Genomic DNA, 14,152 nt, shown 5'->3' on the forward strand with positions numbered 1-14,152 from the left:
ACAAAGCCAACACTTGCATTGCATTCCTTCAGTCCTCGACAAAGCCAGATCAATCATGGAAGCTGTGTCAACTTTTGTGGTCTCTCACTTTCTCTTTTTGCTAATTTGCGCACATCCTGTGGAACGGAACATCAGGAGAGTGTACGAAAATGTGGAGGATTCAACCGGCAGCCAGTCAAATGATTTTTCTGACCTCCATTCGGCCAAAGCACAAGAAAACTGCTCTGCTGACAGTGAGTCTATGTGTGACATAAAATCACTTGCTGCAATAGGAACGGGGGCAAGAGTCTTACAACCATCAAATAAGGACAATAAAATTACCTTGAGCATGCTCTCTTCTAAGGGAGAACCAACAAATGCAAACAGACATCAAGAGTTGGACAAGAGCACTAAACAGAAACATCCGAGTGCTTTTAAAGAGCCAGTGTGTCGACTGCAAAGTGATGAGCAAAGCATTAATTACCTCGAAGTGATCGGTGCCACGACTGGATATGAACGCAGTTTCATTGAAGATATGGTTCTGTACAATGACAGCCATGTGGCCCAGTTTGGGATCTGTTCTGCTGCAAATCAAAAACAAAGCACTATGCTCCTTCTTAGAAATTTTGCATTTCATATAAAAGCTGGTGCAGAACTGGTGAAGCTGATGGTACTGCATCTTTCTGAAGGTAAGAAAAGAGAACCACTTCCACTAAAAAGGTGAACAGTTTTCCTATATTTGTTGGCTTGGTGTTTTACAATTAATAATGGCACTAATTAACGGACAACAAATTCTGAATGTTATATATGAATTAAATATAGAATATTACAGCACAGTACAGGCCCTTCAGCCCACAATGTTGTGCCCACATTTTATCCTGCTCTAAGATCTATTTAACCCTTCCCTCCCACATAGCCCTCTATTCCTCTATTATTCATGTATCTATCTAAGAGTCTCTTAAGTGTCCCCAGTGTATCTGCCCCCCCAACCTCTGCTGGCAGTGCGTTCCATGCACACACCACTCTCTGTGCAAAAAACTTACCCCTGACATCCCCCTTATATCTTCACCTTAAGATTATGCCCCGTTGTGTTAGCCATTGTCGTCTTGGGGAAAAGTCTCTGACTGTCCACTCGATCCATGTCTCTTATCATCTTGTACACCTCTATCAAGTCACCTCTCATCTTCCTTCCCTCCAAAGAGAAAAGCCCTAGCTCACTCAGCCTATCCTCATAAAATATGCCCTCCAATCCAGGTAACATCCTGGTAAATCTCCTCTGTACCCTCTCTAAAGCTTCCACATCCTTCCTATAACGAGGCGACCAGAACTGAAATATAGTCCAAACTCATTATAATGCTTTTTGTTCACACAAAAAAGAAAAGAAAATTAGTTAGGAAGGGAAAAAAGGATGAAATTTATGTTGTGCTGAATTTGAACTGGGTCAAAAGCAGCTTTGCTTCAATATAAATTACAATGCTGCATGATTCAATCTGAAAGCACATTTAAAATGTTGCCATTGATGGGTGACACAGTGCACAGCAGGAGGTGTAGGCGACTCCCAGCTCCAGTGACCCGGTATCAATCCTAACCTTCGATGTTGTCTGTGTGAGTTTGCACATTCTTTCTGCAACTGTGTGGGTTTCCCCCAGGAGCTCCAGTTTCCTCCAACATCCCAAAGGCGTACTGGTTGGTAGGTTAATTGGTTACTGCAAGTTACCCCAAAATAGGAGAATCAGGGAGGAGTTGATGGGCCTGTAAGTGAAAATGGGTTGTAGAGATAAGATGAAGTATGGGATTGATGAGATTGCCCTGAGAGCCAGCATAGGTTTGAAGGGCCAAATGGCCTCCTTCTATGTTGTGAGAAGATACAAAGTGTGAAAAATAACTAACATGGAAAAATGTCCATTTGGTCAGAGAACCAGTAAAAGGAATGTGTACAAAGGTTTGATTTTAGACAACAGCTATATAAATTTCACATTGAGCAGACAAGTACATTACTATTAGAGATTACACAGAATTCTACATTTAGTGAATTAAAATCTAAGTAAATCAGGAATTAGAGGAGCTGTTTCCCAGAACAAACCAGGCAAGCAGTTAAATGTATCTGGGCAATGTGCCCACAAACTTCCCACTTTGTGGCTCCCATCATTTATGTTACTGCATTCTTGTATATAGGCAGGAAAGTCAACTGTATGAAGCTGGCAAAGCCCTTCTTTAAATGTGTAGACTGGATCTGGTATCACTGAGCTGTGACTTCCATTTTAACAGTTAGTCTGAGTGGGGAAAGTAGAAGGAAGATGACCTGAGGCTTCAAGTGTCCCTAAGGTTAGTTTATACGAGAGAAAAAAGCTTTTCCTTCTGGGGTCTGGATTATATCACAGCTCCAGACCACAAGGGAAGTAGAGTATCCCTTAACCCCTGACCTGCTCACTCCTTGACCTTCACTTCTTGAATCCAAATCCCTCTTCCTGTGACTTAACTGAGTGCTGGAGATTCCCACAGGGTTCCAAATGAATTATTACACATGTTTCTCAAAGACAAATCAATCATCCACCATGTCAGCAGTCTTCATGAAGCTACCATTTGCCTCAATTTCTCTGCCTAAAGACCTAGAGTCATAGTCATAGAGTAATACAACACTGAAACAGGCCCTTCTGCCCAACTCATTTATGCCGACCAAGGTGCCCATCTAAGCTAGTTCCATTTGCCTGTGTTTGGCCCATATCCCTCTAAACCTTTCCAATCCATGTACCTGTCCAAATGTCTTTTAAACTTTGTTATTGTATCTGCCTCAACTACTTCCTCTGGCAGCTCGTTCCATATGCTCACCACCCTCTGTGTGAAGAAGTTGCCCCTCAGGTCCCTTTTAAATCTCTCCCCTCTCACCTTAAGCCTATGCCCTCTAGTTTTTGGTTCCCTTTCCCTGACTTGGCAGTCATCCACGAGATCTACCCATTTTGTATGCATTTTGAACACATTTTCTATTGAGGAATTAAAAAAAATGTTTTGGTTGTGCAGTAGTATTGGCTACATGCATGCATGTCTAACAGCTATATTTGTCCTCTGTGTGTTTTGAATCTCATAGGTGTTGTTTATTCCCCTACTACTGGATGTCTCCTATTTTAAAAATAAGATGCAATAATAATTGATGTCAGTGGAGCCAACTGATGTGCTGCAGAAATGTTAACGAGTCCTCCACTTATTTTTGCACAGAAACTGGTAGACTTGCATCAGTTGTTGACAAGTAATTGCTTTCAACAACTTCACCTAGTGCCAATGTCACTGACTAGAGTGCTATCCAGCTACTCCAAAGCAACTCGGTGCATCTTGATACCCACTTACCTCTGAATATGGCAGTGGACATTTATTAAATTATGAACCTTTTCCTTATTGGTAGTCTGCAAGCAAATTTTAAGTGACTGCAGCTAGTCATAAGGAAATAAGGAAACCATAGCTTCTCTAAGAAACAGACCACTCTTCTGAGGTCTGATTACTGAACTCACAATCAAACTAACTAAAGTCTCCATGCAGATGCTATTAGATTTAGTGATGCTCAAATATGATAATGGTCATATTATGAAAAGGACATTGAGGGGGTGGGGATTGTGCGGAAACAATCACTGCAGTGATACCAGAACCAAGAAGTCAAATCTATCATGAAAGACTAAACACAGTGAGAATCTTTAAAAGAGACTGAGTGGTTCCTGGTAGAGGATTTTAATAAAGTCAGGCAGAGAGAAGATATTTGCTTATGAGTGAGACCAGAACCAGGGGCAATAAACATAAGTTAATCATTAATAAACCCTGTAGGGAATTAAGACTAAGTTTTCTATCCAGAGTTAGAATAAGAAATACATGAAATGGTTTAGGTGCCCAACGTGAATGTGTTTTCAATAAATCCAGCTCAGCGGATAAGACCAGAGGGGTGGAAAGCTACGCTGATGGGGTTAAATGAACAAGGGAGGAAGAAGGTTTATGAGGACCCATATTGGCCTTTTACTGTGCAATACATAATTGAGAAGTGCAGTGTATAACTCATGCTCAAATACATCAAGTACATCAGTAATCCCAGTAATGTTTGGGCCCACATCTGGATTGCCACCACACTATTTAGCACGGACTGCCTTATGAAATGGTGAACATAGAAGTAAGTGACTTTGTGCTGTAATGTTGCTGATGTAACACCTTAAATCCCTATTTTTCATATAACTTATCCAGGGTAATCAACATTCTAGATCACTACCCAGTACTAGTTGCCATTCAGGAACTCCCGGAATTAATGTATTGTGCTTCATTCTGTGTTTTCTCATCAGCATCACTAACTTAGAACATAGAACATTACAGCACAGTACAGGCCCTTCGGCCCATAATGCTGTGCCAACATTTTATCCTGCTCTAAAATCTATCTAACCCTTCCCTCCCACATAGCCCTCCATTTTTCTATCATTCATGTGCATACCTAAGCGTCTCTTAAATGTCCCTAATGTATCTGCCTCCACCACCTCTGCCGGCAGTGCGTTCCACGCACCCACCACTCTCTGTGTAAAATACTTACCCCTGACATCCCCCCCTATACCTTCCTCTAATCACCTTAAAATTATGCCCCCTCATGTTAGCCATTTTCACCCTGGGAAAAAGTCTCTGACTGTCCACTTGATCCATGCCTCTTATCATCTTGTACACCTCTATCAAGTCACCTCTCATCCTCCTTCTCTCCAAAGAGAAAAGCCCTAGCTCACTCAACCTATCCTCATAAGACATGCTCTCCAATCCAGGCAGCATCTTGGTAAATCTCCTCTGCACCCTCTCTAAAGCTTCCACATCCTTCCTATAATGAGGCGACCAGAACTGAACACAATAGTCTAAGTGCGGTCCAACCAGAGTTTTATAGAGCTGCAACATTACCTCATGGCTTTTCTTCTTTACTTCTCTACTGGTGCATTTATGCTCTTCCCTACTAAAGTATAACGATAGTGATTGGCACTCAGTTGTCTTTGAGGCCAGTTAATACTCCACTGAATAATAACATTAGTATCCCTTCAACTGCATAACTGTTTATTAATCTCTGTGGCCCGGTAAGTGAACAACTAAAAATGTCAAGTCCCACTCTTTCAGGTTGTGATTTGTTGCTGGAGATTTCTCAAAGTGTTTTACTTTTCCTTATGTGCCTTTTCTTACTCTCTCTCTTAACCCTTTGTTCTATTTCTGAACCTGATTTGAAATAAATTGTCCTGCTCTTTTACTGAGTTCTGTCCATCTATCTTTACATCAGATGGGTTAAGGAGATGGTCCCAGAGATTTATTAGGTCCCAGGTACCTTTTTGTCCTCTGTTCATTATCAGCTTGAAACTCTAGCAATTTATAGTGCAAAACTAAAAGAGAAACTCTAAGGGAACACAGTGGGTGATGTCCTGTTCCAGCAAGTTGTCAATTACAATGTGTTAGGCTGCATTTGTCTCTCTCTAAAACAAGATATCTCCTGAATGACAGTGAGCAATGATGCAATAAAACTATCAGCGTATATTTGCCACGATGCACAACAACTTTTACATTTTTTGTAATCACTATCAAAATCCTTCAAATTCTCTCTTCTAAGTGATTCAATGACAGCTTTCTTATCTTGAATAATTTATCCTGATATGTTTTGCATCTTTTATTGTGTGCGACTATTTTAGATACAAAAACAGTGGAGTTTGAGACATTGCAACTTGCTTAAGAGTAAAATAAGGAAATTCTTCTTGTACAGAGTGCAGTAGGAATCTGCATTGCACTGCCTATAGGTGTGGTGGAGGTAGGTTGCATTGCGGCCTTCGAGAGGGAATTAGACAACGAAGTGGTGCAGAAGAGATTTGCAAAGCTATAGAGAAGGTGCTGGTGGGTAGAACTAGGAAGATACACTGGTAGAGAGAGCAAAATAGCCTCTCCCTGATGCCACAACCATCCTTTCATCCCATAATGTTCCTTCTTATAATGGTGTTCTGTTGTCCATTGTGCCTTGTATAATGCAGGAACTCCTGCACTCTTGCTAAGAACTGTTTGGCATTCCTTTCTTAAGCGTTTTCTGCTTCCTTTTCTTCATATCCATGTATGTCCTTTGCTGCTACTTTGGACTAATATTAATGTATCTGCACCTTCTAAATCAAAGTCCTTATTCACTTGGGTCCTCCAAGCAGCTGAGCCAGAACTTGTTCTTTCACAGGGAGGGGGAGAAATTTCTCCAGCCTATTTTGCTTATGACGCAGTTGTCCATTCAGATGTTACCAGTATTGCAAGGACCTCACTGTTAAACCAGTATCTTCCTGCCTGTTGTGTGCCATTTGCACTGAAAAGTGTGGTCTCTGCTCAGCCTCTGCTGCTCCAGAGAAGACAACCTTAGTTTGTCTAACCTCTCCTTATAGCTAATACCCTCTAATCCAAGCAGCATCCTGGTGAAGCTCTTCTGCACCCTCTCCAAAGCCTTCACATCCTTCCTGTAATGAGGCGACCAAAAATGAATGCAATACTGAGACGTGGCCTAACCAAAATTTCTTACAGATGAACAAACTCATAAAAAAGCAGGATAATTTATTTCAAATCAGGTTCAGAAATAGAACACATTGGAGCTTACAACACTATACCCAGAGATGCGTGACAACAAATATTGATCGCTGCTCAATGATATCCGAGTTCAATGCACAAGGGTAGGTGGTTGTTGTAATCCGTGACCTTCCCTCTACCATAATGTTCAGTTCCATCCATAACTCCATTCTATTCACAACTCCTCAGAAAATTAAGCAGACCATAGCCACACGCAGTAAGGCTTGGGCAATGTTCAAGCTTAGGCTGAAACACAGCGATTAACATTTGCACCTAATGAGCACCATTCAATGGTCCTCTCAAACTATCTTCCCATGATATTCAGTTGAATTATTGATGTCAGATGCTCCCTCATCACCATCCTGGGATCATCACTGACCAGAAGCTTAAGTAAACTACTACATTAATAACTGGGTCCTGATGCAGGGTTCAACCCAAATCATCGACAATTCCTTTCCTCCCACCGATGCTGTTTGACCTGCTGAGTTCCTCCAGCAGCTTGTTTGTTACTGCATTAATACTGTGGCTACAAGATCACAAGTCACAGGCTGGACATGCTATGATTAGTGACTCAGCTCTTAGGTGCTCAAAGCCCTTTCACCAGCTATAACGTGCAAGTGTGTGACAGAACATCCTCTACTTGCCTGGATCAATGCAATTCCAACAACATTCAAGAACTTCGGCAGCCCAGGATAAAGCAACCTGCTTGCCTGGGGTTCCATCCACAGCCTAACCATTCACTGCCTCCACCCTAGCCACTGTGGCTATAGTGTGTACTGTCTATAAGATACAAAGCAGCCACCTCCAGGAACCCTGACCTCCAAAAGGACAGGTGTAGCAAGTGTATGGTAATCACACCACCTAAAGGTTCTCTTCCAAGGTAACCACCATTCTGACTTGGAAATATATCACCGTTCTTTCACCGTCACTGGGTCAGAATCCTGAACTTGTCACTAAGATGCAATGGTTCTGGAAGCTGACTTGTCAGCATCTTCTCCAGGGCACTTGGGAATTGGCAGTTAAAGCTGAACTTATCAGCAATGTGCTCATATCTCATGAAGGAATTAAAACCGTGAAGGAAGTGTTTCAATGACCCACAAGAAAGTTATCTTGGATTCTGTTTCAATATCACTGATAAATAAATGTATTCTGTGATAAGAAATGAATGTCCTTCAGCTTAATTTATAGCTCACTTTGGCATTTATTTGTCAGAAATGGGACAATATTTGGTTGAATGCTGGTTTATTTTAATACCGATACAGACATATCTTGAGAAATTAATTTTTAAAACCATGAAGCTGTTAATTACGGTAAAAAATAGACATTTGTTCTGCTTTTCATTTAAAGGATATAGTATCTGTGGGCTTTTCAGTGCTGTGGTTTGTAAAGGCAAATAGCCGAGGGAGAGCGAGTAACAGAATGCCTTTTATTGAAGGCAGGAAACACTCAATGAATGGCAGTATCTGATACAACACTGTGTCAGATACTGTTACTACCATTGGGGAGGAGGTACAGGAGCCTGAAGACCCACACTTAACATTTCAGGAACAGCTTCTTCCCCTCCACCATCAGATTTCTGAACGGCCCATGAACCCATGAACACTACCTCGTTATTCGTCTTTTGCACTATTTATTTATTTTTGTAACTTATTGTAATTTTTATGTCTTTATGTCTTGCACTGTACTGCTGCCTCAAAACAACAAATGTCACGACATATGTCTGTGATAATAAAGCTGATTCTGATTCAAACGTTATAATCACATAAGTACACTCAATTCTTCAAGGTATGCCCATATACACTACAAAAAGTGCACTAAATTCATGGTAACATGCATGCTATGACTGTACAATGTACTGTGTAGTGCAATGTAAGATGCAGAGTAACTACACTGTGAAGCATTTACCTGATCTGAATTGGCATGAATACAAAGTGGAGTGCACAATCAAGGTCTGATTACTTGATTTAATATTGCACTCTCTTCAGTATATCTGAGTGGATATTAGGATATAGTGCACATCGTATTGTGTGCAGTTCTGGCCACCCCCATTACAGGAAGGATGTGGAGGCTTTGGAAAGGAGGTTTACCAAAGATGCTGCCTGGATTAGAGGGTATGAGCTATATGGAGAGGTTGGACAAACTTGGGTTGTTTTCTCTGGAGCGTCAGAGGCAGAGCGGAGACCTGATAGAAGTTTATAAAATTATGAGAGGCATAGATAGGGTAGACAGAATCTTTTTCCCAGGGTAAAAATATCAAATACGAGAGGACATGCACTTAAAGCAAGAGGGGGATAAGTTTAAAGGAGATGTATGGGGCAAATTTTTTACACGGAGAGTGCTGGGTGCATGGAACAAGCTGCCAGGGAGGAGGTGGAAGCAAAGACGATAGTTTTGTTTAAGAGGATTTTCGATTGATGCATGAATATGCAGTGGATGGAGGGATATAGATCATGTGCAGGCAGAAGAGATTTAGTTTAATTTGGCATCGTGTTCAGTGCAGACATTGTGGACCAAAGGGCCTGTTCCTGTGCTGACTGTTTTAGGTTCTATATATAGCCTGCACTGCCACAGTGTTAGACTGCTTTTCCTTGTGTGTCAGTAAGTTGCTTCAGCCCTCTTCACACAAATCCAGCACTGTCCTGCCTTTGAGTTTTAATCTCTCTTTTAATCCTGAACTTCAGCTATCTTCTTGTTTCCTCAGACTTGTCCAAGATTTTTCTGAAACAATTATTCCCATTGGGCTGACGTGCTTTGAGATAAGGTGACGGACTTTCTTAACAACTCCGTGATCTAACACTTAGAAAGAAAGAGTCATAGGATATTTGTTAAACTATAAATGTTTTCTTTCGTTTTTCGGACTTAGTCCATTATCAATAGCCTCCATGGATTATTTGTTGTCCTAGGGTACACCTGCGTAAGACAAAGATGAGGAGAAATGCCTTCTTTCAGAAGATTGTGATTCTTTGGAATTTTATCTCCTGGAGAGCTGTGGTACTGGAGACACTGACTGTATTGAAGGCCAATATCAAAAGATATTTGAACTACAAGGGTGTCAAGGGGTGAGAGCAGGGGAAAGTGCTGTTTAGGACAAGATTGGAGCAACAGGATCTTATTGAATGGTGAAGCAGGCTTGAGGGACTATATGACCAAATCCCTGCTCCTGTTGAAGCAAGATGGTGCCAGAGCATGGTGACCCGTTGCAAGTTCCTCTCTGCAGATCTACTCGTTACTTCTATTACAATCATGCTACTCTTTTAAATCTACTTTCTATGACTCTTAAGAATATGGCCTTGCATCTTATTGTCTGCCTGCTCTGCACTTTCTCTGTAACTGTAACACTTTATTCTGCATTCTGTTATTGTTTTCCCCTGTACTACCTCGAAGTACTGGTGTGATGAAATGATCTGCATGGATGCTATGCAAAACAAAGTTTTTCATTGTACCTTGGTACATATGAGAGTAATAAACCAATTTACCAATTTTGGTCCTTGTGTTCTTATGTTTAATTACACCATGAGTGTTGTAGAGTGTTTCAGTGAAAATACAGAGAAGGACATTGTATAGCTTCCCTTGTTTTCAGTCACACAATATCTCAAGTCCTACCCAAACCATTGTCAAATCTCTGGTATATATTTCATAAGCATGCCAAACATAACCGTAATTTCCTTTTCTAAACAGTAAACTGGAAAGGATACAATCTGCAGCTCCAGTTTAAGATGGCATTGGAAAGGGACCTGCTTCAGCTGATAGAGGAATCAGAGATGTGTCTGCTGGTGTTTTATCTTGGCCGAAGCCAAGGTTATATCTTTGAAAATGAAAGAGGATTCAGATTCAATGAAGTTCATTTGGAGGAATATCAGGTGATTTTTTTTTACAATTAAGTACTCAAAAAATCATGGGAAGTTCGAGACATTAAAAATACTGAAAGCTTACAGTCAAAATATGATGCCAATTCATTTCATGGTGTAGCTCTTAAATGTGATTTGTAATATATTCATTTTCGCATCAAACATAGCCTTGCTGAAGTTTACTCAGGGTCTTCCATAAACAAAGGTAAAACTGGTTAAGCTTGAACAAATTATTACTGACCTTCCTTTAATTTTTATTTTCTCAGGCTTTCAACCTTCTTTTGAGATATTAATATCTATCGCTCCTGGTATCTTTTCCCCAGCCACTGTAACGTTAAAGAGCAGCTGCTGTGGATTTATTTTTAGCTCCTATCCAGGCTACTGGGCAGCCTGCATTAGGAATGTAGTGCACACTCATGATTTCATTTTTAAATCTCATTTGGTTCATTCAATTCTTGATTCAAATTTGAATAGCCTTTTGTTGCAGGGCTAATGAAGCCACAAATCCCATGGGGTTTATTATACTGAGCTGCAAAGTTGAAACTTCAAACAGAAATACACCATGCATCTCAAATCTTTAGTTTTCAACAGAGTGAGGGACCCACATGTTGCATTACTCTCATCTTATGTCCCCTTGTGTCTTTATTCCTATTAACCCTTTGAGAACAACAATGTCATTTATCCTCTGTACAAATAACAGAACATAGAACAGTACAGAATAGGATCAGGCCCTTCAGCCCATAATGTTGTGCTGAATTAATTAAGCTAATGATGCATAATTAAACTAATCCCTTCTACCTGCACACAGTCCATATCCCTCCATTCTCTGCATATTCATGTGCCCATCTAAGAACCTCTTAAATGCCTCCCTCATATCTGCCTCCACCACCACCCCTGGCAGTGCATTCCAGGCACCCACCACTCTCTGTGTAAAAAACTTGCCCCGCACATCTCCTTTGGACTTTCCCCCTCTCACCTCAAATGAGAGGTATTAGACATATTGATAGGTCGAGTGAGTTAGGGCTTTTCTCTTTGAAGAGAAGGAGTTTGAGAGGTGCCTTGGTAGAGGTTTACAAGAAGATAAGAGGCATAGATTGAGTGGACAGTCAGAGACTTTTCTCCAGTGCGACAATGGCTAACACGAGGGGGCATAATTTTAAGGCGATTGGAGGAAGGTATAAGGGGGATGTCAGAGGTAAGTTTTTTACACAGAGAGTGGTGGGTGCATGGAACGCACTGCCAGCAGAGGTTGTGGGGGCAGATACATTAGGGACATTTAAGAGACTCTTATATAGCCACATGAATGATAGAGAAATGGGAGGGAAGGGTTAACATTTGGGAGGGAAGGGTTAGGTAGATATCAGAGCAGGATAAAATGTCGGCACAATATTGTGGGCCAAAGGGCCTGTACTGTGCTGTAGTGTTCTATGTTCTATATTGACCCTGAGAAAAAGATACTGGCTGTCTACTCTATCTATGCCTCTCCAAATTTTATAAACTTCTATCAGGTCTCCCCTCGGCCTCCACCGCTCCAGAGAAAACAATCCTGGTGTGTCCAACCAATGAGATGACAGTCCAATGTATACAGGGCTTAACATTTTACATTGTTCATTTTGGCTCATAGAACAATAGAACAGTACACAGTACGGGCCCTTCGGCCCACAATGTTGTGCCGACCTATATAAACCTACTCCATGATCAATCTAATCCTTTCCTTCGACACAACCCATAACCCTCCATTTTTCTTACATCCATGTGCCTATCTAAGATTTTCTTAAATGTCCCTGTTGTATCAGCCTCTACCACCACCCCCAGCAGTGCGTTCCAGGCACCCACAACTCTCTGTGTATCAAACCTACCTCTGACATCTCCCCTAAACTTTCCTCCATTCACCTTAAACGGATGTCCTCTGGTATTGGCCATTGCCACCCCTGGAAAAAGGTGCTGGCTGTCCACTCTATCTATGCCTCTCATAATCTTAACTCAAGTCACCTCTCATCCTCCGTCGCTCCAAAGAAAAAAGCCCTAGCTCGCTCAACCTTTCCTCATAAGACATGTTCTCTGATCCAGGCAGCATCCTGGCTCAGTTTGGATTTTTTCTTGTATTTTTTTATTTGTGTTTCGCAATATTGGATCTTTTCAGTAATTAAAAAAAACTTCCCTTGAGAGTTTTATTATTTACTTCTTATGATGCACAATGAGGCCATTCAGCCCATCAGGTCTATGCCAGCTCCCAACCAGGCAAACCTGTCTGTCCCATTTCCCCCTCCTCATTTCCTGCATCAGCTTTTATTCCCAAGAAAGAACAACTAAATCGAGATTGGTAATAATAACAATTACAGATTAGCTCAGACTTTACCTCGATTAATTTTTCAACAAAATCTACTTCCCACAAATCAATGGGTCAGTTATCTCGATGTGTATTTTGGGAGCATGCGCAGTGTTCTTAAAGCAAATTGAACGAAAACATAAATTTGGCACAGTTAATGTTTATTGCTAAAGTTTTATCAGTGAAAAAATCATTTTTCCCAATTTGCCTTTGCCTGTGCTATTTTCGTTTTTGTTAACTAAATCTGAAAATTCAAGATGTAAATATGCTAAGTGGGCAGGCACGGTAGTGTAGAAGTTAGCGTAACGCTATTACAGCGCCAGCGACCAGGGTTCAATTCTGGGTGCTTTCAACTCACCCAAGCCCCATTTCACGTCACTCATTCCATTCACTGGGGCTCCAGTTTCCACACTCTATTTCAAGTCAGGTCAGGTTTACTGTCATGTGCACAAGTACGGTGAGATACAGGTACAATGAAAAACTTGCTTGCAGCAGCATCACAGGCACGTAGATACAGACAACACACAGAATATAAATTAAGGGCAGGCACGGTAGTGTAGCAGTTAGCATAGCGCTATTACAGTGCCAGTGACCCGGGTTCAATTCCAGCCACTGTCTGTAAGGAGTTTGTACGTTCTCCTCGTGTCTGCGTGGGTTTCCTCCGGGTGCTCCGGTTTCCTCCCACATTCCAAAGACGTACGGGTTAGGAAGTTGTGGGCATGCTATGTTGGCACCGGAAGCGTGGCGACACTTGTGGGCTGCCCCCAGAACACTGCACAAAAGATGCATTTCACTGTGTGTTTCGATGTACATGTGACTGATAAAGATATCTTATCTTATCTAATCATAGCTCCTGTATTCACATTCAAGTCATTAATATATATCACAAATAACAAGGATCCCAGCACTGATCCTTGCGCCTATCTCTGGTCAAGAGTTCCAGTCATAAGTCAACCTTCAACCTCGTCCCTCTGCCTCCTAACACCAAGCCAGTTTTGGATCCAGTTAGCCAGCTCCCCTTGGATCCCATGTGTCTTAAACATCTGGACCGGCCTACCCCGTGGGACCTTGTCAAATGCCTTACTGAAGTCCATTGAGACAACGTCTACCACCCTGCCTTCCTCAATCTTCTTAGTTACCTCCTCAGAAAACTCAGTCGAATTAGTGACTCAGGATTTTCCATGCACAAAGCCATGCTGACTCTCCATGGTCAGCCCTTGCTTTTGCATATGTACGTAAATCCTATTCTTTAGGTTTTTTCCAATAATTTCCCTCCCACTGACATAATTCTCACCGGCCTGTAGTTACGTGGCTTACCCCTGTGACCTTTCTTAAATAAAGGAAAAATATTCACTTTCCTCCAGTCTTCAGGCACCTCACCCATGGCTGACGAAGGTGCAGAACTCTCAGTCAGGCCCCC

General features: G+C 41.5%; 1 protein-coding gene across 1 annotated transcript in view; it reads left to right on the forward strand.

Moving 5' to 3' along the window:
• The window catches only part of amh (anti-Mullerian hormone), a 36,538-nt gene continuing 22,386 nt past the window's right edge, over positions 1–14,152 (forward strand). The window contains exons 1-2 of the mRNA XM_052037824.1: positions 1–668; positions 10,234–10,415. Coding sequence (XP_051893784.1) covers positions 56–668; positions 10,234–10,415 — 795 coding nt within the window. The 5' untranslated portion in view covers positions 1–55. The remainder of the gene's footprint in view (positions 669–10,233; positions 10,416–14,152) is intronic.

This window comes from Pristis pectinata, chromosome 24 (assembly GCF_009764475.1).
Source record: "Pristis pectinata isolate sPriPec2 chromosome 24, sPriPec2.1.pri, whole genome shotgun sequence".
Lineage (NCBI taxonomy): Eukaryota > Metazoa > Chordata > Chondrichthyes > Rhinopristiformes > Pristidae > Pristis > Pristis pectinata.